This window comes from Typopeltis vanoorti, chromosome 6 (genome assembly GCF_054136105.1).
Source record: "Typopeltis vanoorti isolate ZY-2024b chromosome 6, IOZ_Tvanoo_1.0, whole genome shotgun sequence".
Taxonomy (NCBI): domain Eukaryota; kingdom Metazoa; phylum Arthropoda; class Arachnida; order Uropygi; family Thelyphonidae; genus Typopeltis; species Typopeltis vanoorti.
Genome location: NC_143554.1, coordinates 33,459,742 through 33,487,370, shown reverse-complemented (window position 1 = coordinate 33,487,370; position 27,629 = coordinate 33,459,742). Strand labels below are relative to the sequence as shown.

Sequence of the window (27,629 nt, the reverse complement as noted above, 5' to 3'; positions counted from 1 at the left end):
GGTCTGAGCCTTTCAACATATTCACTAATATTATTCTCCTCAGAATATTTTTACTATAAAATATTTATTCATGAAAAATGCTTAGAAAACTAAAATGACAAATTTCAGAACTTCTTGCGGAACACCTATTCACCTTCCGCGGAACACTAGTGTTCCATGGAACACAGTTTGAGAAACCTTGATATAGACAGTTAAACCGATTAGTTTCACCACATATGCTAGTGTTCTTCTGGGTTAGGAAGAACAAAAAAAATACAATAAGGGATAAAAATGAACCATTACATAACTAAAACCAAACATGTAGGAACCATTACACAAAAGTAAAAAACAGAAACACATGGAAGCTGGCACTGGTCAATCATTGTTCAGTAGGTATGCATGAAAGGCTGGCAGAAAAGTTAAAGTCTGATGTGTGGAAAGATCTATAAGTGACTTCCAAATATCACAAAATTATTCCCTGGTTTCTGTTGAGTGTGCCTTGTGAGTGGATAACCATCGCAGACATTCTTTTATGTATCATTCACTGAAGTTGTCTTCTATGTAAAGCATGGAGCTCTTGTCCCATTCAATATTGTGGTGTGTGGAAGAAGTGGAAAGTTAGACTTCAGCTGTTTATTAACATCTCCAATATACTCTTATTTAATAACAACATAGAAGAACCATTTCATCTGACAATTGTGAACTCATTTTTCTGCAAGAGGGAACAACATTTGATAACATTTAGAAGTGGTAACAACAGTTTACATAATGACTACATTTTGACTAAAAGAAAACATCTTAAGAAAGTAACCAATTGTAAGGTAATCCCAACAGATCAAGTGGCACAGCAACATCGGCTGCTATGACAGACTTTAAAATAAGGTCAAAGTTAATAACCTTTGAACGTCATGGGATGAAGACAAGTGGTTTTGCTTAAAAGAAGACAGTGCTAGAAAGCATTTCAGATGGACTACAAGATTGGTGCAGACATAATTCAAAAGCAATTCTGAGCTGTGCAATTGAGGTACTTGGCAAAACATTATTAATTATTATTATTATTATTATTATGGGCAACTCCAAGGAGTCCTTAGACTCATCGAGGGAGGCCCTAACATCATGTCAAGAGCAACTATTCAACATTCACACAGTATCTATCATACTTTGCCTTGAACTCATATACAGTCATGGCACCCACAACAGACTCTGGCAGCTTATTCCACTCATTCACCACTCTCCAAGTAAAAAACCTAGCTCTAACCACACTCTTGCCCAGCTTCCATGTATGGCCCGTAGTCCTTCCACCACCAGTCCTATTCTGAAAAATATCTTCTGAATTAATCTTATAGAAACCCTTTAGTAATTTGAATGTCTCAATCATATCACTCCTCTTCCACCTATCAACCAATTTCTGCAGCCCACAAATCTTCAACCTGTTCTCATAAGGTTCATTCCATAGACCTGCTATCATCTTGGTCACTCGTCTCTGGATCCCCTCCACCTCCTCCCCATCAAGAAGAAACCCTGGCACACAAATCTGGGCATAATAGTCTAGATGGGGGTCTTATCAAGGCTCCATACAGAGGAACAATAACTTGCTTGTCTCTGCTCGTCAAAGTACTCTCCAGTAACCAAGAGATTTGATGAGCTGATTTAGCCACTTCTGCAATGTGCCCCCTAAACTTCAACTCCATATCCACCAACACTCCCAAATCTCTGGCCTCGTCAATCTCCTGGAGTACAGTTTCCACCAATGTGGTATACTGCTGCTAATCTTTTCACCCCAAAATGCAAAACCTTACATTTTGCCACATTAAATTGACATCCATTCTCCTTAGCCCAGTCCTTCAAACTATCCAAATCATCCTGCAAAATTTTGACATCAGTGCATTCACTATTGCTCTACCCAACTTTGCATCATCAGCAAACAAATGAAGTTCCTCTCAGATCCTTTCCTATATCATTAATGAACAAATTAAACAGTAGTGGTCCAAGAACAGAACCCTGAGGCACACCACTAGTCACAGGCCATCTTTTGGACTCTACTCCTGAATAAACTACTCTCTAATATCTCTCCATCAACCACCCTCCTATCCATCTCACAACCCTATATCCATCCCCATGTGCTCCAGTTTACAGATTAGAATTCCATGTGGCATCCTGTCAAAGGCCTTAGCAAGGTCCAGCAGAATCACTATAAACCCATTACCCTTATCCAGTTCAGCCGTCACTGTGTTATAAAACGTGAGCAAGTTACTGAGGTATGATCTACCCTTCACAAAACCATGCTGTTCCCCCATACAGTATCCCATTTTCATCAATCCATTCCTGTATTTTCCTCTTGACTACTTTCTCCAAGACCTTCACAATGACTCCTGATATGCTGATCGGTCGGTAATTTCCAACAGCAATCTTGGAACCTCCTTTATGCAGTGGAACTATTTTCCCCTCTTTCCACCCCATCGGGACTAACCCAGACCCGAGACTCAAATTAAACAACATGGTCAAGGTCATTGACAATTCTTTAGCTGCTTCACGTACGACACGAGCTGGTATACCATCCAATCCCACAGATGTATTCACATTGAGGTTTTGTAATAGACTATTCACCTCCACTTCATCCACCACAATTCCCATATAAGCTGTTGGTTCCTTCATTCCTGCAATATCACCACCTGGATGATATACTCTTGCAAAGTGCTCACTTAGTAATGCCAGTATATCAACTGATTCAGTTAACTCCCTACCATCGGCATTCTTTAAAATCATTCTGCCGTATACATTTTTTCAATTATTTGCAACATATTGAAAAAACTGTTTGGGATTCTCTTTAGCCTACATAGCTAATTTTCTTTCTTAATCCGCTTTTGCTTTTTTTACCACAGTCGTTATCCTTCTGGCCTGCGCTTTATACCGTTTATGTGCCAGCAGGTCACCTTTCTCCTTAAATTCCCTCCACAGTTGTTTCTTTTTTTGCAGCTCGAGCTTAATGGTGTTACCATTTAACCCCTACGATTTACTATTCGGACTCTAGGTATGCAGTCAACCACTGCCTCTTGCAAACATTCCTTAACCACCTCCCATGCACTATCAACATCCAGCCCTTGCAGTTTAAATGCCATGGCACTGAACCGAGCAATCTCCGAAGCTTGTCATACTTACCAGTTCCGTAATTCCACATGTACCCTGTCTTAATTGAAAATTCCATACATTTAGACACCTCCCAGGTCAAGACCCCTATGATCACTCTCAGAAATCGGTGGCAATATGGTCATATTCATTACAGCCAAATTCTCGGATGCAATTACTAGGTCAAGCACTCTCTGACCCCTAGTACTTTCCATTATATGCTGTTGCAGATAGTTATCCCTTAATAACTGCATAAAATCCAATTCCTTCCTCCCATGTGTCCTCTCCTCCTTCCAATCATGTTACCATAGTGAAATCCCCCATAATAATTACCCTCCTTCCACTCATTGTTTCTATTTGCTTATGCATACTATCTCCATCATCTATTCCATTGCCTGGTCTATAGCAGCACCCATATTTTGCAGCAATTGTATATTTTGTTCTGCTAGTCACAATCTCACACCAAATAGCCTCAAATATGCTCTTGTCTCTATCCTGCAGTTCTACCTCTATTCTCCTTAGCTGCAGTTCATCAGCAATACTCCTCCCCCCATTTTATTCTCTCTGCCCCTCCTGAACACACTATACCCCTCACATTCTATCCCACTAGCTATATCATCTTCTGTCAACCATGTTTCACTAATGCCAATAACCTGTGGCCTGGAAGAGCCAACCAAGGCCAAAAATTCTTCCTTCTTGTTCCTAATACTCCTGGCATTAGCATACATGAAATGCCGAAGCCGGTTAGTCCCACCCCTATCCTGAAGCCTTATACTAACTATCCCATTCTGATTTGTTGCCCTTTGTACTTGCTCAGGCATATTATACACATTCATAAACTCAACTGCTTCCCTAAAGTCTGCATACCCACTCCCTCTCCCTTAATAACTCTAGTTCCCCTCATTCTGCACATCCACTTCATTCAACAACACTTTTTCCAGTCTCCGCACACCAAATCCATTCAAATGCAAACCATCCATCTTATATAAATCCTTTCGCCCATCAAACTCACTCCATACCACTCCTCCTGCATAACCTGTGTATAGTGACATTTGCAATTATGCCCCCCCCCCCCCCGCCTTCTCAACTCTTCTCTGTCATACTGTGGCAACAGACTCACTATCTTAACTCTCTCTCTCACTCTTTTCTTTTGCTATCTCTAGTAATTCCTTCAGGCCCTCTCTCATAGCAAATTTATCACCTTTTAAATCATTTGCCACTACTATCATTTCTTTCACCCTTTGCTTTGGTGCTCTGATAGAGTCATTTACATCCTTAATTTTTGCATCCCATACGTACGATTTTAACAAACTCTCATCTATTACACCTCTTACTAAAGAATCACCATATAACACTCGCTCCTTCATTTTTCTTACACTCCCGATCATACTCTTATTTTTCTTATCATACATTTGACTTTTATTAGCTGATGCATTCGGTAAACAATTTTGCAAATGCTCAAGCTGCTGCTTCACCCTATGTTTCACTCCATGCAACCGTGTGATCTCACTCAATGAAACTAACTCTTCATTTTTTTTATCCATTAAACCATTCTCTCACTCTGTATTTTTACCTTCACTCTCAACACTGTTCTCCAAGCTATCTGGTACTACATCGCAAATTACTATCATATCACTATTTTCTACATTCTGACTTTCAACATCGACATCAATCTTGCAACCTGAAACACACACTTCCAATCCTCACTTTCGGCACACATTCACTCCACTATCATTATCTAACCAAAATCCAACCGCTCTCTGCAAAGCGTACATCTTGCAGACGTTAAAATGAACAAACTCCCTTACATTAAAATTTTTGAAAAAGGATGGCGATTTGGATGCCATTGTTTTTTTTTCCTCATCGGTGCCATGTGCACGCTATCTATCATATCTTATCAAAATACTAATTAAATAATGCAGAAAACACACAAAAATCACAGATACACTAAGTTACCAAAAGTAAACAATACTACATAAGATTCAAGTGATATTGCCAATTTTTACTCAAAATAACACATCTTTTCAGGAGCTCTCTACAAACACTACACACCATGTAGCCCTCTAGTGATGAAGAATGAAAAAATCTGGAAAGATTAGGGAGCAGAAGGAGGGTTGGTGGTGGAATAATAATGTGCAAGAAGCAGTGAAGGCTAAGAGGGAGGCAAAGCAGAAGTAGGACGAGTCAAGAGTGGAAGAGTACAGAGAGAGAGAAAGTGAGAAGCCAAGAGAGTTGTTACGCAGGCAAAGGCCATGGTGTATCAAGATCTTTATGATCAATTAGAAACAAAGGAAGGAAGAGAAAAATTTATCGCAAAATGTAGAAATAAGGCATCAAAGGTCTGACATGTGAGGTAAATCAAAGACTCTGAAGGAAGAGTATTAAAGAGGGATGTGGATATAAGAATCAGATGAAGAATATACTTTGAAGGGCTTTTGAATGAGGAAAATGTGAGGACTTACAGAGAAGATAGGCAGCCTTATGAGGGGATGGTGCAGAACATCAGTAGAGTAGAAATGAAGGAGGCCATAAAGAGGATGAAGAATGGAAAATCGGTGGGCCCTGACAGGATCCCAGTGGAGGCATGAAAGGCACTGGGGGAAGAGGGAACTGACCTGCTGTGGGACCTGTTCATGAAAGTTTGCCAACAGGAAAATATACCCGAGGAATGGGGGGAGAGTACTCTTGTCCCCATCTACAAGGGTAAAGGGGATGCACAAGACTGTAAAAATTACAGAGGAATAAAGTTGATATCCCACACAATGAAAATCCTAGCAAGGGTTCTTAATGGAAGACTGAGGCAGGAGGTGGAGATTGCAAAGGAACATCCACAAAATAAGGTGATTTTTTTTTTATACTAATGCCAGGAGTATCCAAAATAAAGGAGATGAACTGGTGGTACCAATAGCCTCAGCCTGTCCAAAGATTATTGGGATCAGTGACACATGGTTGACAGAATATGAATGGAATGGAATGGAAGTAGCAGGATATAACATTTTTAGGCAAGATAGGAAGCGCAAACGACAGTGGTGGAGTATTGCTTATGATAAGTGATGAATTGTGTACTCTCAGAATGGGAGATGTGAAAGGAAATAGCATTAATGGTTTTGAGAGTATATGGTATGAGGTGATGCAGGACAGGAGAATTTGTGGAATGTTGCTAAACACCAGGAAATCCAGACTTTGAGGAGCACAAAAATTTTTAAGGCAGCTGACCTTGGCGACTACAAAAAAGAATGATTATTGGAAGATTTTAACAGAAAGGAAGAATTACAGAGGAATAAAATTGATATCCCACAAAATGAAAATCCTAGAAAGAGTTCTTGATGAAAGATTGAGGAAGGAGGTGGAGATTGCAAAGGAACAATTTGGCTTCATGCCTGGTAGATCAACGACAGATGATATCTTTGGGTTACGGCAGATGATGGAAAAGTTTCGAGAGAAACAACCAGAGCTAGATCGGTGTTTATTGATCTGGAGAAAGCATACGATAGAGCACCAAGGCAAGAAGTCTAGAGTGTCTGAGGAAGAAGAAGAAGGTACCGGAGAAATAGGTCAGGTTGGTGCAGGAGATGTACAGAAATGCAAAGACAAGAGTTTGGACCTGTCTGGGACAGACAGAAAGTTTTTAAGTAACAGTTGACTTGCATCAAGGGTCAGCATTAAGTCCATTTCTGTTAAATATTGTGATGGAGGTGGTGACAGAGGAGGTAAGAGAAGACGCACCTTGGACAATGTTGTATGCAGATGACATCTTGCTGTGTGCAGATTCAAGAGAAGAAATGGCAGCTAAACTGGAAAGATGGAAGAAAGTACTGCAAGAGGTATGAGACTGAGCAGAAGACAGAGTATGTGTTACAAAGTGGACGGTGGCCAGGAGACAGATCTGGAAAGAAATGTCATCAAGAAGGTGAGAGACTTTAGATATTTAGGTTCAACAGTGGAAAAAAGATGGAGGGGGCTGAGAAGGAAGTGAGATGCAGGATACAAGCGGGTTGGAGGAACTGGAGAAAGATGGCTGGAGTGCTATGCGATAAGAGGGTGCCGATCAATCTGAAAGGCAAAATGTATAGGACAGTAGTGAGGCTAGCTATGAAAACTGTGGCCCTGAAGAAAAATAACATCAGCAGGATGGAGGTAGTAGAGATGAGAATGCTTAGGTGGATATGCAGTGTAATCAGAAAGGATCGTCTGAGAAATGACTATGTGAGGGGAACAGTGAAAGTTACGAACTTAGGGGCAGGGATACAGGAGGCAAGGCTGAGTTGGTTTGGTCATGTGATGAGGAGGGAGGATGAATATGTGGGAAGAAAGGTCATGCAGATGGATGTGCAAGGAAGGAGGAAGCATGGGCGGCCAAAGAAGAGATGGAGGGAGCTGGTAGAAGAGGACTTGGGGATGAAGAACTCAGATGTGGTGACAGCCCAAGACAGGAGGATGTGGAGGAGACTCATCATTAAGTCTTCTTCTGCAGCTTGTCCCACTTAAGTGGGACAAGCTGCAGAAGAAGAAGATTGGAAGATTTTAACGACAGCAGTATTTATTGCAAAGAGGACTCTGCATGTAGGAAGGGAATGGAATTTCTGGAGTTCTTGAGGGACAAATGTCTTAGGCAACATGTAGCAGAAGGAGCATGAACAGTTTTTGATTTAGTCTGAGCATCATATACTAATTGTAACCGTGATGGCATCTCTGCCCCCAGAATGGAGAGTGAGCATGTGGTTTTGACTGGGAGGATGAATAGTCTTACAGGATATCAAAGAGAAAGGAATTTATGTGGAATTATATGGCAGGCGATTAAAATAATCTTAGAAATCAGCTTAGGACAGTTTCATGGATGGAGGAAGTGGAAGAGTGAAATATCACCAGTGCATGTTAACTGGTGAAGAAATAGTTATTAGCAGCAATGGCAAGTTGTATATCTCAAGTGAAAAAAAGATAACAAAATTTCGTGTCAAGTGGATGACAAACAGTATCAAAGGAACTGCAGGTGAAAAAGAGGTTAATGGAAGAGATATAAAAAGGGTGGAGAGCAGATGCATGAAGAATATAAGACTCAGGCCAGGAGAGAGTGACTATTATAGTAAGTAAGGCAAAACTGTAATATAAGAAATTAGCCTAGAGATTCAAAGAAAATCCTAAGGAATTCTCTCATTATGTGACCAGTAGGAGGAATGACAGCAGAATAATACATTGTTATACAAAGATGGGAGATGACTGACTCATGCAAAAGACATAGAAGAGTTGTTTAATGAAACACTTCATTGGAGTATTTCATCCTGGAGAAGAAGGTTTATTAAAGGAAGAGCCAAAGGAACCTTAGGGTGATAATTGATAGAAAGTCGAAGTTCAAGGGACATATTGCTGCAATACTGAGAAGCATGATGACCAGCAGAGATAGAAGAGTTGTGATTCCATTGTATAAACCACACCTGGACTATAGAGCTCAGATATGGTCCCCAAGATCTGAAAGAGATAAGTTAACCTTGGAAAAAGTATAGAGGTGGATAACAAAAATGATATCAGGACTGCAGAAAGTTAGTTATGAGGATAGACTGAGGGAATGTGGACTCCGAAGTTTGGTAGACAGGAGAGTGATGTGATTGAGATCTTTGCCGCTACAGGGCTACATGGTGTGTAGTGTTTTCAGAGAGCTCCCGAAAGCTAAGTATAATTTTGAGTGAAAATTGGAATATCGGTTTAAATCATAACGTAATATTGCCTAATTTTGGTAGCTTGTTGTGTCTGTGTGATTTTGGTGTGAATCCCGTTTTATTTAATTTAGTATTTTAACGATACGTTTCATAGAATAGCACATGGCACCAATTCAAAGTAAGATAATGGCGTCCAAAAATACGACGCCTTTGTCAAAAACTGTAATGTGAGGGAGTTTGTCCAATGTGATGTGTGTGGGATGTATGCATTCCCGAATGAGGCTGGAGTTTGGATGGAAAGTGATAGTGGTGAGAAAATGTGCAGAAAGTATAAGCAAAGTGAGGAATTGAAGTATGTGTCAGGTCGTGAGATAGTTATGGTTGAAGAAAGCCAGAATGTGAGTGAAAATAGTGACTTGATAGGGAATTTCGATGTTCTACAAGATGGCAATGAGAGCGGTGATCAAAGAGAAAGTGAAAGCAACTATACAGAGAGAGAAAATGGTTTAAATGATGAAAAAAAATGAGGAATTATTGTAGGGAGTGAGATCGCTAGGTTGCACGCAGTGATAAAAAATGTGCAGCGGCAATTAGAGCACCTGCAAAACTCTTTCCAGAGTGCCTCAGCTAACGGAAATAAACAAGTGTTTGAAAGGAAAAATAAGCGTAAGAGTGGGAGAGTTTCTGAAATGAAGGAAAGAGTGTTGTATGGTGACTTGTTATTAAAAGGAGTGATAGATGGAAGTTTAACTAAATCGTACTTACCGGGTGCGAAGTTTAAGGATGTAAGTGAGAGTATTAGAGCGCAAAAACAGAGGGTGAAAGAATTGATAGTTGTGGCGGGTACAAATGAATTGAAAGGAGATAAATTTTTTATGAGAGAGGACTTGAAAGTATTGTTAAAGGTAGCGAAAGAAAAGAGTGACAGAGTTAGGATGGTGAGTCTGTTGCTGCGGTATGACAGAGAGGAGTTTAGAAAGAAGATCATAATTGCAAATGACTTTATGCACAGGTTATACAGACGGTGTGGTGTGGAATTCGTGGACGTGTGGAATGAGTTTGATGGGCAAAAGGATTTATACAAGATGATGGCCTGCATTTGAATGGATTTGGTGTGTGGAGACTGGAAAAAGTGTTGCTGAATGAAGTAAAAATGGATGTGCAGAACAAGGAAAACTAGAACTACCAAGGAGGGGGGGGGAGAAGTGGATATGCAGACATCAGTGAGACAGTTCAGTGTAAGAATGTATATTATGTACCCAAGCCAGTACTAAGGACAAGAAATCAGAATGGGATAGTTAGAATAATACATCAAGATAGGGGTGGGACAAAGGGACCTCTGCATTTCATGTATACTAATGCCAGGAGTATTAGAAACAAGAAGGAAGAATTTTTGGCCTTGGTTGGCTCTTCATGGCCACAGGTTATTGGCATTAGTGAAACATGGTTGACGGAAGATGATATAGTTAGTGGGATAGAATGTGTAGGGTATAGTGTGTTCAGGAGGGACAGAGAGAATAAAATGGGGGGGGGGGGGAGTGTTAATGATGATAGCTGATGAACTGCAGCCAAGGAGAATTGAAGTTGTATCACAGGATAGTGAAAAGAGCTCATTTGAGGGTATTTGGTGTGAGATTGAGACTGGCAGAACAAAATATACAGTTGGGTGTTGCTATAGACCAGGTGATGGAATAGATGGTGGAGATAGTATGCATAAACAAATTGATAAAATGAGTGGAAGCAGGGTAATTATTATGGGGGATTTCAACTATGGTAACATTGATTGGAAGGAGAGGACACATGTGAGGAAGGAAATGGATTTTATTCAATTATTAACAGATAACAATCTGAGACAGCATGTAATTGAAAATACTAGGGGTGTGAGAGTGTTTGACCTGGTAATAACATCTGAGAATTTGAGTGTAATGAATATGACCATGTTGCCACCTATTGGCAACATGGTCATATTCATATCTTTGACCTGGGAGGTGGCTAAAGGTGTAGAATTTTCGATTAAGACAGGGTATATGTGGAATTACCGTGCTGGCAAGTATAACAAGCTTAGGAGATTGCGTGGATCAGTGCCATGGCATGTACAACTGCAAGGGCTGGATGTCGATAGAGCATGGGAAGTGGTCAAAGAGCATTTACAGGAGGTTATGGCTGATTGTATTCCTAGGGTCCGAATAGTAAAACAAGTAGGGGTTAAATGGATGAATAACACCATTAAGCTTGAGCTGCAAAAAAAGAATCAACTGTGGAGTGAATTTAAAGAAAGAGGTGACCTGCAGGCACACAAACGGTATAAAGTGCAGGCCAGAAGGGTAACGAGTGTGGTAAAAAAGCAAAAGCAGATTATGAAAGGAAACTAGCTATGCAAGCTAAAGAGAATCCCAAACAGTTCTTTCAATATGCTTCAAGCAAAAAAAAAAAACTGTACACGGCAAAATGATTTTAAGGAATGACGATGGTAAGGAGGTCACTGAATCAGTCGATATAGTGGAATTACTGAGCGAGCACTTTGCAAGAGTATATCATCCAGGTGGTGACATTGAAAAAATGAAGGAACCATTAGTTTATACGGGAATTGTGATGAATGAAGTGGAGGTGAATAGTCTATTACAGAACCTTAATGTGAATACATCTGTGGTATTGGATGGTATACTGGCAAGGGTCTTACGTAAAGCGGCTAAAGAATTATCAGTGCCCTTGAGCACGTTGTTTAATCTGAGTCTTGGGACTGGTTTAGTCCTGAAGGTGTGGAAAGAGGGGAAAATAGTTCCACTGCATAAAGGAGGTTCCAAGACTACTGTTGCAAATTACCGACCCATCAGCATATCAGGAGTTGTTATCAAGGTCTTGGGGAAAGTAGTCAAGGGAAAAATACAGGAATGGATTGATGAAATTGAGATACTGTATGGGGGACAGCATGACTTTGTGAAGGGTAGATCATGCCTCAGTAACTTGCTCTAGTTTTATAACACAGTGACGGCTGAACTGGATAAGGGTAATGGGTTTACAGTGATACTGCTGGACATGGCTAAGGCATTTGACAGGATACCACATGGAATTCTAATCCATAAACTACAACATATGGGAATGGATATAGGGTTGGTGAGATGGATAGGTGGGTGGTTGATGGAGAGATATCAGAGAGTGGTTATTCAGGAGTAGAGTCCAAAAGACGGCCTGTGACTAGTTGCCGCAGGGTTCTGTTCTTGGACCACTGCTGTTTAATTTGTTCATTAACGATATAGGGAAGGATCTAAGAGGAACAGTTCATTTGTTCACTGATGATGCAAAGTTGAGTAGGGCAATAGTGAATGCAGAAGATGTCAAAATCTTGCAGGACGACGTGGATAGATTGGAGTTCTGGGTTAAGGAGAATGGATGTCAATTTAATGTGGCAAAATGTAAGGTTATGCATTTTGGGGTGAAAAGATTAGCAGCAGTATACCACGTTGGTGGAACTGTACTCAAGGAGATTGATGAGGCCAGGGACTTGGGAGTGTTTGTGGATAGGGAGATGAAGTTTAGGGGGCACATTGCAAAAGTGGCTAAATCAGCTCATCGACTCACTTGGTTGTTGAAAAATACTTTGACGAGCAGAGACAAGCAAGTTATTGTACCTCTGTACCGAACCTTGATAAGACCTCATCTCGACGACTACTGTTCCCAGATTTGGTAACCTAGGTTTCTTCTTGATGGGGAGAAGGTGGAGAGGATCCAGAGGCGAGTGACCAAGATGATAGCAGGTCTATGGAATGAACCATATGAGAACAGGTTGAAGATTTGTGGGTTGCAAAAATTAGTTGATAGGCGAAAAAGGGGAGATATGATTGAGACATACAAATTGCTAAAGGGTTTCTATAGGATTAATTCAGAGGACTGGTGAAAATAATCCTATAAAATATCTATAGGATATTTTTGTGATCAGGACTGGTGGTGGGAGAACTAGGGGACACCTATGGAAGCTGGGAAAGAGTGTGGTTAGCAAGGGTGTTAAAGTTGGGTTCTTACTTTTAAAGTGGTAAATGAGTGGAATAAGCTGCCAGAGTCTGTTGTGGGTGCTATGAAGGTGAGTGAGTTCAAGGCAAGGTATGATAGATACTGTGAGAATGTCATATAGTTGCGTGGACATGATGTTTAGGGCCTCCCTCGATGAATCTAAGGACTCCCTGGAGTCGCCCGTAATAATAATAATAAATAATAATCTTGTAACTCATGTCTTGCCAAAGAATCCTATGTTCCATGTTAATCCATGTGATACAAGATCATCATCACGCATATCAAGGATTTAGGATCTAGTGTGGCCTGTTCCGGCCTTATAAGTCATCGTTGAATCTTTTAAGAGGACGTCCTGGTTTTCTTTTTCCTAATGGCTTGTACTTTAAGGCTTGTTTTTGTAATCTTTCTATTTTCATTCTTTGAACGTGTTCCATCCATTTATGTTTATATTTTTTAATTTTTTCTATTACTGATTCTTGGTTTAATTCTTTCATAATTTCTTCGTTTCCACATTCCTTCCACATGTCTTCATATGCATAATTCCACAGACTAGACATCTTGGTTATCTTTTGTGATAAAGTGAGGGAATAATTCCTTATTCCTACAAGTTAGTGTTCTCTTCAACATTGTAGCCAAGAGGTACAAGATCTGATGTATTAAACTTCCAGTAGTGGATACAGTACTGATTTTGTTAAGTCTCTTCTCTACTGAAAGGCCTGTTTGTCTAAAAGATGAAAGACAGTACTCATAAGATTTGGTAAACACTACATGAAGATGATAGTTTATCCTTAGTGACAAGCAGGAAATTGGACATTCTGTTGACAGGTAAAAATAGTTATACTTCAGGATTCTAGCAAGGTTCAAGGATTCCAAAACATACAGGATGGGAACTTGCCTTGACCAGTTCCCAAGAAAAATAAACTCAAGAGAAATAGGCCGTATGAATCTGGGCCATGCTGGAGTTGTCTCTTCAGCCATCTACCGGTGCCAAGCGGTACTAACGTCGCAGGTAGATGGCTGAAGCAGTAGTTCATTCGAGTGCGCTGTCTAGTGCCTTCCAGATACATCTCAAAGGTTCTCAAAATTTCATTATTTTCATATAAATACAAGAGGATCTCATCCACAGTCAGTCGTGAAAAGTGTGATATTCGTGTATAAGCGCATGTAGGTTCGTCTTGTCAGCCATAGCCAATTGTCATTTTATATTGCCATTTTTTCATTAGTGTGAGACATATTCAGTGGATAATAAGCATTACACGGCCATTTTGGATCATTTTTGGGTTCACCTTCCATCCCTATGGTGTCTTACGAGCAAAAAGCATAAATCAAGTGATTCTTGTCGGATTTTTAATGAAAAGTGGACCAACTTGTACTTTTTTTATGCCGATCGACAATAAGCCAGTGTATTTAATTTGTCATGAGTCAGTGTCAGTATCGAAAGAATACAATATAAAACGACACTATGAAACAAAGTATGTGTCCAATTTCGATCGCCTTCAAGGGCAGCTTCATGTTGACAAAGTGAACCGTCTCCAAATTAATTTAAAATGGTAGCACGGTATGTTTAAAAGGCAGAGGGAAGAGAGTGAAAGGAAGTTATGTAATAGCTGAAAAAATTGTTAAAAAATCAAAAGCCTTCTTGGACGGTGAGTTTGTGAAAGATAGTCTCATCACTGCTGAGGATATTCTGTGCCCAAATAATAAGGAAGTGTTTAAAAAACTGAGTTTGTCTGGGGGTAACTATAGCATGATGTGTCGAAGAACTTGCCAATGACAATGAAGGAACTTTAAAAAAACGCATGTCTGAATTTACATCATATTCACTTGCTTTAGATGAGAGCATAGATGAAGGATACAGCACAACTGGCTATCTTTGTCCATGGCATTGTTCAACAATTCAATGTGACGGAAGAACTGCCAGCGCTCATCTATTCTAAATTCCGCAGTCTATGTCTGTTATTATTACCGAAATACACACACACACACACACACGCTCGCGCGCATGTGCAATATACTTTATTCAATGTCAAATTTTCCTTTAATACTTACAATTTAATAAGGGATATAATTTAGTTATATTCACAGCTTTACTAAAAGAGTTAAATGCAGGACATCTATTAATTTCTAAAATGGCACTTCCAACATAAAAAGCACACATCACATCTTCCAAAATGTGAAGTAGTCCATTAGATGCCATTTGGTCAGTCTTGGAAATTTTTCTTCCATTGGCAGTCAAAATCTAAATTATAAAATAAACTATTGTACTGAATTATAAAAATAAACTATAAAAATAAAAAATATAAAAAATCAATTTTATCAGTTAGCTGAAACAATTAATATGAAAAAATAAATATAATAAATATATAAATAAAATACATAAATATATAAATTGGATATCAGATATATTCAACAATCTGATAAAAATACATAAATGAAAATTTTACAGATTGCGAATAGATTTTTAATAACAATTAGTATAATACAGATTTATCACTCTCACAGTAAGTTTATGAAAATGGATGTCAAAGGTCATCTTCAGTGATCTGCATTTCTTTTTTATCTTAAGTGACGTACAAAAACATGACATTTTAAATAAAACAGTTACATGTTTTATTTGTAATGCGAAATGTCAATAGAACCTAGAATATACATTAATAAAGAAAATCTGAATCATTCCTTCAAATGAGATTTTAACTGTTCCAAAATTTAAGAGATATTCTCTGGTAATGGAGAAATCTCTATAAAAGTTTTTTTTTTTTTAATTTTAATTATTTTTTTTTTTTTGTCTATAATATCCATAGGATTGAAATCAGAGGAGATAATATCTACATTTTTAATATCCATTCCACACAAGTTGTGCAACCTATAGACCATCAATGCCATATGTGTATAAAAGTTAAAGTGAAAGAATGAATCTGATGATATGCTCTTCAAAAAGGTTTGTCTCTGCACAAGACAGAGAAAAGGAAACTTCCAAAGAACAGAAGTAGATAGAAAAAAAAAAAAAAAAAGGCAAGAAAGAGAAATTAGTTTGGTAAGTATGAAGATGGACAGTAAATGGGTGTCATCTATTAACGAACGACAGTTAAGTAGAGCACCACTCATACAAATACCTATAAGAGAGCATAAGAAAGAAACAGAACATCTATGAGAGGACTGAAGTAAATTAATAAAAGATAGAAAGAGGGATAATCAATTGATATATATTCCAAGCAGACCCATTAGCTCTTTGGATGCCGAGAGGAAAACTGAACAAACAAACAAACAAACAAACAAACAAAAACAGATGTAGATAAGCTAAAGTATTAAAGTTGTTACAGGAGCTTAACTTAAAAAGAGAAGTTGGATTGGGTGGGATATTGACTCAGATGTTGAAGGAATGTGCAAAAGAGCAAGCAATGCCTCTGACCTGCTTATTCAACTTCAGTCTCAGTATATGCAAGATTCCTAATGAACAGATGGAGAGCAAGATAATTGCATAATATATGAGTGGAGCTAAGACTGATGCAGTTAATATTTTAGACCAATCACTAGCTCTTCCATGACTATAAGGAATGTAGTTGATACAGAATCCTGTGGGTTGGTTTGAATTGGTTATATGAACAAAGGTCAGTGCAATGCTGCCAAATGTAAAGTTATGCATTTTGGCAAAAGGACATTATATTTAGAGTATTATATTAATAGGAATTTGGTTGGAAGTAGTCAATGAAACTAGAGACTTAAGGATTATTGTGAGTTAAAGTTCAGGAGTCACATTGCTAAGGTGGTTAAACAATTAGATAACAGCACATTTAAAGAGAATACTAACTTTACAGGAAAATAAAAATTATATTATTCTCTTACTTTACAAGGCTTTGACAGATCACATCTAGAGTGCTAGCACAGATATGGTCACTCAGATTACAAGGAGAGGGAGATAGTTGAAAAGATTCAGCAGTAAGTAACCAAGACGACAACTAGCCTGCGGAATTGTGTATATGAGGACAGACTGAAGAAATATAGTCTTCAGAGTTTGAGAAATAGATGGAAAAGAGGAGATATTATAGAAACATACAAGTTATAATCTTACATTATAGACACAAGTGAGATTTTGTAGCTTATAGATGATAGTGGCAAAACCTAGGGTCATCCCTGGAAGCTGGCTAAGGGTGTTGTTAAAAGAAGGCAGTAAGTGAGTTCTAGGCTCTTCTCATAGTGAGTGTGTAGAATAAGCTACAATTAGATGTTGTGAGTACATCTTTGGAAAATGTGTTCAATGAGCAATGTGATAGATATTTAAATATGAGAATTCAGACTCTCTGGGGGTATATTCATAATAATCAGAATGTCCTCTAAGAGATAATACCAAGCATTCTATGTTTTGTTTTTTTTTTTAATCTCTGCTCTGCATTTAAAATCAATAGTGAAATGAGGCTCAGAATTCAAGTGCCATCTCCATAGCACAATGGTAAGAACGACGGTACATAGCACCCTTCAATTGGAAGAGGACTGAGTTCAATTCTTGTCATCACGAGAGCAATCTTTATATGTTTTTTTTTTTTTTCAGTTGAAGATGAGTTAGCCGATCTCATATGGAGATAGCAGGTTTTTTTTCTTCCGGAAACTCAGATTTTTCATCCTGCATACAGACAAATTGGCCTTAAGAACACACAATTTACAGACAAAAAAAAATATGCAGTGGATGGTATTGGTGTCGATGATGATGATGGTAGTGGCGGTAATAGTGGTGGAGACCGAGAGTTGTAGAAGTGGGTGCCCTACCTCGACAAGTCCTTGGACTCCTCAGAGGTGATAATAATAATAATAATAATCTCTGTTGTTGATCTGCTTTACATAATATGCTTTATATCCTAATGTCCTTTGGGATGAACATGTTAGAAATCATTCCATAGACCAGGCTGGAGTGCATAAATCCACACTCCTTCAGATAATAATATACTGTGTTAGGAACCTCGAGGTGACACTTGTCTGCTTCTCTTCATTGGATTCCTTTAACGATTAGTGACAGTTTTGGCCATTCCTTTGCCCGTCTGTCTAAGCTTATTCAAATCCTTCTGAAGGGACACTACATCAGCACTATTATTAATAATTCTTCACAGCTTCACATCATCTGAAAACAATTGAATATCCCCCTGCAATTTTTAGTGGATATCACTGACAAAGATTAAAGAGCAGAGGTATCAATAGAGCCCTAAGGTACCCCCACTTGTGACCTTTTGCTTCCTTCATACCACTCCCTCACACAACTCTTGGTATCTATCAGAAAGAAGATCTCCAATCCAATTCACTAACCTAATATCCAAACCCATAAGTTTGGATATTTGGTTAGTGGTATCAGCTAATCATACGGCATCCTGTCAAATGCCTTTGCAAAATCCAAAATAAATGCCAGCATATGCCTTTTCCTCATCAACAGCTCTTGTTACTCTGCTATAAAAGGTAAGAAAATTACTGAAACAAGAGCATCGCTTAAAAAATTCATGCTGATCCTCATAGATAACATTACCGTTATCCAACCAATACTGGACATGACCTCTCACAAATTTGTAAAATACAAATGGGTTTTCAGTTCAACAACTCCAATCTACCACCATACCTATGCAATGGCACTATCTTTCTTCTACTCCTTAGGCACCTTCCTCATAGCCAGACTTTCATCAAAGTCAGATCAATTATTAATTCTCCAAACACAGTGAAACCAGTCTCACTGCCTTACTGACATCCTCCAGAGAACTTAGAATACAAAAGATACATTCTCCTCAAGCACCTCTGAGCATTGAACCTTCCCCATTGCTCTGGTAATAACCTACTTTCGAGGAAATACTCAAAGTGATCATTAACCCAGCGTTAGTAAGGTGGGGTGTCACAGACCTCAAACATATAAAAAGAAATAACTGTGACACTGCCACTTTACTAACGGCAGGTTAAACATCTGTACTATATCATCTGTATTCATTCAACTTCCATTGTTATCTAAGAATGTTCTTTTATTAAATCATTTCTCCTCCTCCTCGCTACAAAACAAAAGTCCTTAGGATTTTCCTTGGCTTGCAGGTCTAATCTCTCCTGGTATTCTGGTTTCATATTCCTTACTATGCTAGTCACTCTCCTGACCTGAATCATACGTTCCTCATTTCCCTCCTATCATTGCTGCTAATAAATATTTCTTCACTAGTTCCTATGTAATAATAATGGTGATATCACTCACTTCCAATCTTCATTCCATGGAATTACCTCAAGCTGATTTCTAAAATCAGCTATTATAATCACTCGCCTTATTATTCCATACAAATACTTTTCTTCTTGATACATCTGCATGTCGATTCATCCTCCAAGCCAGGATTACATGATCACACTCTCCAACTGAAGGGCAAGTAGGAGAAAATCATCCTTGAGGACACGGATGATATCTGCTTCAATCAGATCCTGTGATGCTAGGACCGAACCCAAAACTCTTGAATCATATTCCCTCCACTATACATTGTCTAAGACATCTGTCCCTCAAGAATTCCAAAAGTTTTATTCCTTTACTATATATGCTATTTTCTCTTCCCAACAGATACTGCTATAGTTAAAATCTCCAATATGATCATTTGTTTTGACTTGCCAAACTTAAACCTCCTAAACATCTCCTGCTCTTCACCCCTGGTCTATGGAAACATCCCACTAAATATCCTGTCCTGCTCACCCCCCCCTCACACCATATACACTCAAAACACTTGGTACAATTTCTCTTCAAACTCTCCACTCTGAGAGGACACAACTTACCATCATAAATAACACTTCACCATCCCCATTTATCCTCTATTATTCTGCTGAAATGTATTGTGTCCTCTTATGTCAACTACATTTCCGTGAGTCCCAACAATCTTTGGACAGGCTGAGGCTATTAATGCCACCAATTCATTCCCTTTATTCTTGATCCTCCTGGCATTTGTATAGAGGAGCACCAATACATTATCAATATTTCTATACCTACCGTTATTCCCTCCAGACTCCTGGCTGGAATATATACTATACAGTCTCCCATCTCGCAAGTGATTATCCCTGCTACCATCCTCCCTTGCAACTCTAGTTTGCCTGCCCTAATACTCTTACCTAGAAAAGAAGTTTCTCTGGATGCTTGCTTCCTTCCATGTTCAAATGCAGTCCACTCCTGCATGCAGTTTTCTCTTGTCATTAAAGACATTTCAAGCATCCACATAATCCAAGCCTCTCTTTCAACACATTCTTGCTATCTTACCTCATCTACCTTATGTCCACATAAGGTAGACATAAAAGAGGAAAATAGTGGCAGTAGTTATGAAGCAGTGTGATATAAAGTGGGGGGGGGGGGTTTGAAAGGAAGACATATTTAGTTGGATGTTGCTATAGGCCAGGGAATGTGATTATTATGAGCGATTTTAATTATGGCAGTATAGACTAGGATGAAGAAATAGCATTTGGGAATAAGGAAAATGAATTTCTCGAGTTCTTGAGAGAACTATCTCAGGCAGCATGTAAAGGAGGCATGCAAGGATCAAGAGTTTTAGATCTCATCATTTCAACAGAAGATGTAATTGTGAGTGGGATTTTGCACTTTCCTCCAGTTGGTGAGAGTGATCATGAAGTGATCACCTGGGTTGTGGTTAGCTATATGTAACTTCTGTGAGGAAAGGATATACGTGGAAGTACAAGGCTGATGATTATGACAAGCTTAGGGACAGCTTGGAGTTATAGCATGGAATGAGGAGTTGAGCAATAAGGAAATAAGTGTTGATTGGGAACTGATGAAGAGATACATAACAACATCAATGTGGGAATGTATTCCGAAGGTGAAAAGGCTGAATAAAGTAGGTGTAAAATGAAGAAATGAGAGGATGAGGGAGCATAAGATGAATAATGATAATCAGTTACATGAAGAGTATAAAGAGCAGGCCAGGTGATTGACTGTTTGTAAGAACAACAAAAGTGCAGTACAAGCAGAAATTAGCAAAAAAGGTCAAGAGAAATCCTTGTGAATTTTTTTTGATATGTGGCAGGTAGAAAAGGAATGATTATGCTAAAATGATATTAATGGATGAAAGTGAGAGATTGGTAATTGCTGCAGAGGATATAGTAGAGGTATATAGTAAGCAGTTCATCAGGGTGTTTCATCCTCAGTGTGAAGCTCAAGTGTAGAGAATGAAATGAGAGAAGACGTAATGGTGAGCAAGCAAGAGATATATGAGGAGTTAAGCAAGCTAGATGTCAATAAGGCAATAGGACTTGATATGTCACCACTTGTCTTAAGGGAATGATCCAAGGTTATTACTGATGCATACTATCCACATCATCCTTCACATTTCCTGGTCTACACCGCTTGGAAAGAAGTTAACGGATACTATAGCATGAGGAACAAACAGCCATGGCACCAACCTTAACAAACTCATCAACCTTAATAAGATATAGGACCTCCTTTCGCTGTGATGACTGCTGCATTCCTACAGGGCACACTTTCCATAAGCGTATGATAGCAATCAATGGGAATATTGGACCATTCTTCCTTTAGGCATGTAATATCCTGGACTGTTATGGAGAGAACATTCCTTGCCCTCACTCGATGCTCCAGTTCATCCAACAGATGTTCAACAGGGTTGAGATCAGGACTCTGTGGTGACATTCATTTCCACAAACCACTCAGTTACAGCAGCAGCCTTATGACACGGTGCATTGTCTTGATGAAAGAGACAATGGTCAGTTCTGTAGAATTTTGTCCATCAAACTCACTCCACACACATTAACAAACTTTACATCATTCCTTGTACATAACCTATGCAATGATTCATTCACTATCATGTCCCTCCTTCTTAACTGAACTCTGTCATTCAATGGCAACAGATTCACTATCTTAACCCTCTCATTCTTATGCTACTCTCAGTAACCCTTTAATGTCTTCCCTCATACTATACTTGTCTCCTTTAAAAACATTTGTACCAGTCAAAACAATCAACTCTTTCACTAATCCATTAATCACTTCACTAACATTGTTAATCTTTGCAACCAGGAAGCACGATTTCGTCACTCTCTCATCAAGCTCACTTCTTATAACAGAATCACCATACAAGAATCTCTCTCTCTCATTTTTCTTTCTCTCTTGATCAAGCATTCCTTTCTCTTTTCTTGCACTTCTTTATTTCTTCTCAGTTGAGCCACTCGCCAGACGTTTTCGCATTTGATCTAGCTCGTGCTTCATCTTGTATCATACCCTGCATAACCACACTATCTCCCTCCTTACAGCCAACTCTTCATATCTATTGTACTACTTTTCTTTTTTTTTTTATTGTTACTTTTATTCTCTCTCTCTCTCTCTCTCAATCCTATCTTCCACTACACCGTTATACAAATTTTCATGCATATTCTCTGTTACATCTACCACTTCAAATTTTTTGCCATCTGCACTTCTGCCACTCAGTTTTGTAACATTTTCAGCACTCTCTCTTCCACTACTTTCCATTCACCTTTGGTAATGAATACATTTCGCAGACCCGCACTGAACAATGTCCCTCGGGTTGAATTCCTTGACCAATAATGCTTTGGACACTATTGTTATGCTTTGTCAGTGCCATATGCCACACTATATAACTTACTGTACCAAATAACATATTTAAATAAAAAAAATTGACCTAAGTCTAATTAACACCATAATATAATCTAGTTTAATATAATTTCTAACTCATATTGCTAATTTTTCGAAAACAAACAACTTAGCTTTTGGAGTTCTCTAAACACTGAATTGCTATGAGACACCACCCCACAGGTGTTCCCAATAGATGTTCCTAATATAAGGAACATCTGAAAAGACACTAAAGCTCTCCAGAAATTTTGGAGAAAGTGTTGTTTAGTGAGAGTTTGGAAGTACAAAACCATGAAAACTAGAGATATTAGGAAGGATGCAATCAAGGATGTGTCTGGCCAACCTCTGTGATAAATGATTATGCAATGCTGAATGCGATTTCACATATTTCCAATTTGAATGGGTTGGTAATGAAATTATGGAAGGTTTATTGTGGGAAAGGGAATGTTGAAATGCATGTACACAAAAAGCAAGAAGTATCAGGAATAAGGGAGAGGAGTTTTTGGTATTGGTCAGCTCGACTTAGTCAAAAATTATAGGCATCAGTGAGACCTGGTTAATGGAACCTAATATAACTACAGTGATAGAATGTAAAAGGTATTGTATTTTCAGGGAGGATAGAGGGAACAGGACAGGAGGTGAGGTATTGCTGATGATAGCTGAAGAATTACAACCAACAAAATTAGAAGTTAAAGAGGATTTTAGGTCTGGGGGGAAGATTCACTTGAAGCTGGCTGATGTGAGATAAAGGCCAATACGACAAAATATACTGTTTGATGCTGCTACCGACCAGGGGGGTCCACAGGAAGATGTAGATGCCATGTATCAGCACAATGAGTGCAAGCTGAACAATAAGCTTAATTTAGTCATGGAGACATCTAAACAGGAAAGTCATCTTCCTAGGTGACCTGAATGTCCACAACTCCAACTGGCTCCCCTTCTCTAGCACTACTAATCAAGCTAGACATCATGCAATGATTTAATGCAAATTGCACACCTAACTACCCAAATTCCTGATAATCTCCTCTACTTTCCCAGTATCCTTGATCTTTTTTAAATAGTTCTCTTTCCTGACACATTGTAGAGGTTACCGCTCCTCTTGGCAACTCAGACCACAATTGTATAAAAGTTTTCAGTCTCACAGAACAATCCTCCTCTGACCAAACCAAATCTTGTGTCCTTTAGCAATATAAAGGCACTAAGCAGGATGACCTCCAGGACTACTATTCTTCTTTTCCATAGTATGGCTATTGTTTCTGTTATTCTGACCCAGACACTTGCACTGAGTGAGTGACAGAAATCATCCACACTGGCATGAAGTTATTCATCACTCATTCCATCTAAAATTCCCATCCACTTTCCAGGCCCTGGTTCAACAGAAGTTGTGTGAAAGAAACTGAAGTAAAAAACTCAGCTTACTCCAGGTAGCTTACATTGAGAATCCCAGCTTCATACTCAGCCTATGTGGAAGCACGCAATGAATGTAACAATTATCAGCAAATCCAAATCCAATTTCATTAAGACCAACAGCAGAAACTTGCCTCATTTCCAAATGGAAATAGTGCCTTCCAAATTGAGATCCAAGGCTGATTGATCTCTTATCCTATATCACCCACCACTAGACATGTGCCATGGAAAGGTTTGGAGAAATGTGTGCTGCCACATTTGACATTCCCAGGGCTTTCAATCATGTTTGACATCATGGCCTGCTTTGCAAACTGCCTTCCCTTAGTTTACCTGCAACCCTCTGTAACTGGGTAGCCAGCTTTCTCTCTGGTCATTCACTGTGTGTCATGGTGGATGGCACCATCATTTCATGCTTTGCCACTAATGCAGCAGTGCCTCAGGGCTCTGTTCTATATATAAATGCCCTACTCTCAATCACTGCAAATCCTATACATAGCTTTGCAGGTGATAGCACTCTTCAGTCATCCTCTTCTTTGACAAACCATGTATTTTCAAGACATCCCTCACATGGAAGTTCATCTGCAACCACTGTCTTAACAACTGATTTCCATACCATCATCCAGTGGGGCAAGGGTAACCTGTTCACCTTCAATGCCACCAAAATGTAGTCCTACTTTTTCTCTCGCAAAAGGGATCTCAGTTCACCTTCCCTTATCCTCAGTAATACAAACATCACCAGACAAGATGAACTATCTCTCCTTGGACTGACATTTACTTTCAGCCTCTCCTGGCATAAACACATCATATCACTAGCTTCCTCAGTCTCTAAAAAATTAAGCATTCTTTACTGCTCAAGAAACTATTTTACACCTGCCCAGTTACTAACCCAAATTTACCCATTCTTAGAATATTGTTCACACATTTAGGGTGGTGCACTTAAAACCTTAAAAATTCTTGATGCTGTCCAGAAGAGAGCAATTCAGTTCATAGACGAACCTTCCTTCACAGGCTAATTTCAACCTCTATCTCACAGATGCAATGTTTCAGCTCTGTATCTCTTCTTTTACAGATATTTCCATGGTCACTGCTCCAGTGAATAGGCAAACATCATTCCTCCACTTACTATTAGGGCCGTTAAAACAAGAGCAAAAGCTGCCCAACATCTTTTTTCAGTGCAAACTTGTTACTCACCTTCCTCATTTATTTCATATACCTCTATCCTCTTCCTCACAGTGTTTCCCAACAACGTAAACCTCCAGCTCTTTAAGAAAAATGTCAACAGATTTCTTTTTTCATCCTTATCTGTACTTCACACACACGGCACTGACGTGCTATAGATTCCCATGCCTCTTGTGTGTGGTGGAAAAAAAAAAAAAGAGAGATCCAGTGAACTCTGTGTTATTCGAAAAACTTGGAAAATGTCATCTTCTGATAGTAGAGTTTACTGCATAATATAGAACACCCAAGGATATCCCTCCCATGATGCACAAATGTGTATTAAGGCAATGCCATCGTGTGTTAGATGTGAATTATTACTAGTGTTCTTGGTTGCTCCATGTCTTGTCTTAAGCTTTTTACAAACCATTGAGGTTCTTTATCATTATCATTATTCAGGTCTCCAAGGAGTCAAAAAACTCATCGAGGGAGGTCCTTCCTAAGACATAAAGTCTGTCAAGACTCATCGAGGGGAGGTCCCCCCCCCTGAGAAACAAAGTCTATCATACCACTCTTTAAACTCACTGACCGTTCTCGCTCCCACCAATCCATCAGGCAATGCATTCCACGGCTCAACCACCCTCCACACAAAGAAACCACTCCTTACCCTCTTGCTCACAGTTTCCTTTCGTAACTTCCAGGGATGGCCTCTTGTCATCACTCCTTCCCGCTGTTCAACCAAGCGAAAGAACTCCCCAGTGTCAACCCTGTAACCACCTCTCAACAGTTTAAAAGTCTCAATCATATCACCTCTCCTTCTTCTATCCACCAAACTCTGCAGTCCATATTCTCTCAGCCGATCCTCATAACTATCCTTGTACAGTCCTGAAACCATCTTTGTCATCCGTCTTTGTATCCTTTCCACAGTTAATTTATCCCCTTCAAATCCTGGGGACCAAATCTGAGAACAATAGTCCAAGTGTGGTCTGATCAGAGACTTATACAACGGAATGATAACCCTCTTATCTCTGCAAATCAGTGTCCTTCTCATAATAGCAGCAATCCTCTGTGTTACCTTCACCACCTTTGCAATATGTCGCCTAAACTTCAGGTTTCTATCAATCATCAACCCCAGATCTCTTGTCTCCCCTACTTCCTCCAATATAACTCCTCCCATAGAGTATGCAGCATCCCATCGATGTTTCCCAAACCTCAAGACCTTACATTTTGCTGACACCCCCATTCATTTGCCCATCTATCTAGCTTATTTAAATCCTCTTGCAGGGCTACCACATCTGCACTATTACTAATAATCCTTCCCAGCTTCGCATCATCCGCAAACAACTGAATATCCCCCTGCAATCCACTGGCTATGTCATTGATATAAAGGTTAAACAATATAGGTCCTAGTACTGAGCCCTGTGGGACCCCACTTGTAACCCTCTGCCTCCTGGAAACTGCTCCACCATACACAATTCTCTGATACCTATCAGACAGCCAATCCTGAATCCAGTTGACCAATCTGACATCCAGACCCATGTGTTGCAACTTAAATATCAGCTTATCATGTGGCACCCTGTCAAATGCCTTCGCCAAATCTAAGAAAATTGCAGTATATGCCTTTCCCTCATCTAATGTTCTTGTAACTTTATTATAAAAGGCTAGCATATTGCTAAAACAAGAGCGTCCTTTCACAAATCCATGTTGATTCTCACAGATAACATTACCCTTATCTGCCCAATGCTGTATACGGTCCCTCACTACTTTCTCCAAGATCTTAACAACTACTGATGACACACAGATTGGCCTATAATTAGACACTTCCAGTCTGTTACCACCCTTATGCAATGGCACTATCTTACCTTCCTTCCATTCCCTGAGCACCTTTGCCAAAGCCAGACTTTCATTGAAAAGCCACATTAAAGGCACTGCCAATTCCCTAGCACATTCTCTCAAAACTCGTGGTGAAATACCATCCAGTCCTACAGCTTTAGCTAGGACTGGATGGTATTTCACCACGTTCTTTAGCTGTGGACTTCACAACTGTGACTGTCTCAAGGATAAGATGGTTGGCTCTATGCCTGTAGCCGTGTCTATGTGTGGTCACGGGAGCAGTTTGCCTGTTTTGAGAGATTAAAAACCAGAGTTGCTGGAAGAAAAAACCTTCCACCTCCATATGAGACCGGTTGACTCACCTTTAGTCGAAAGAAACCAGAAAAAGGTTCCTCGTATCATGGACGGGAATCAAACCCAGGTCTTTTCAACCAAAGGGTTTCATCTATACCTAATGTTTGCTTACACTTGCATAAAGGATTAAACTAAATTTATTATAGTCTAACCAAGTGCAAAATAAACTTCCAACATCTTTCTCTAAATCCAGAGTAATTTAATAATAAGGTGGTACACTGGTTGGCAACTTGTATAGGTAAATATGACCTCTCCATTGCTTCTGCCTTAGTATCACCACTCTGGGTCTGCCTCCCACTGACGAGACCTCAATAAAAGTCGAAACCGGTCTGGATAGTGGCCCTTCCCTTAATGCATAGCAGTATACATGTCTGCAAGAAGATGTGCTTTGCATTATGGGAGATACTGAGACAAGGAGTGATGAGGGCTTGGTCCACCTTTGCTACGAGTTGCCAAGGGATGTACCACCTTACCTCAGTCTTGAAGATATTTTCAGGTGCAAACTTTGTTTGCTTACA

General features: G+C 39.3%; 1 protein-coding gene across 6 annotated transcripts in view; it reads right to left on the bottom strand.

Moving 5' to 3' along the window:
- LOC150105369 (transforming growth factor-beta-induced protein ig-h3-like) overlaps positions 1-27,629 on the bottom strand; it is a 243,775-nt gene that overhangs the window by 133,913 nt on the left and 82,233 nt on the right. For all 6 annotated transcript variants that reach the window (XR_016548445.1, XR_016548442.1, XR_016548443.1 and 3 more), the window contains exon 3: positions 14,817-15,006. Coding sequence is in view for 2 of the 6 variants with exons in the window: in XM_090394114.1 (XP_090250240.1) it covers positions 14,817-15,006 (190 nt within the window). In the remaining 4 variants the exon portion in view is untranslated. The remainder of the gene's footprint in view (positions 1-14,816; positions 15,007-27,629) is intronic.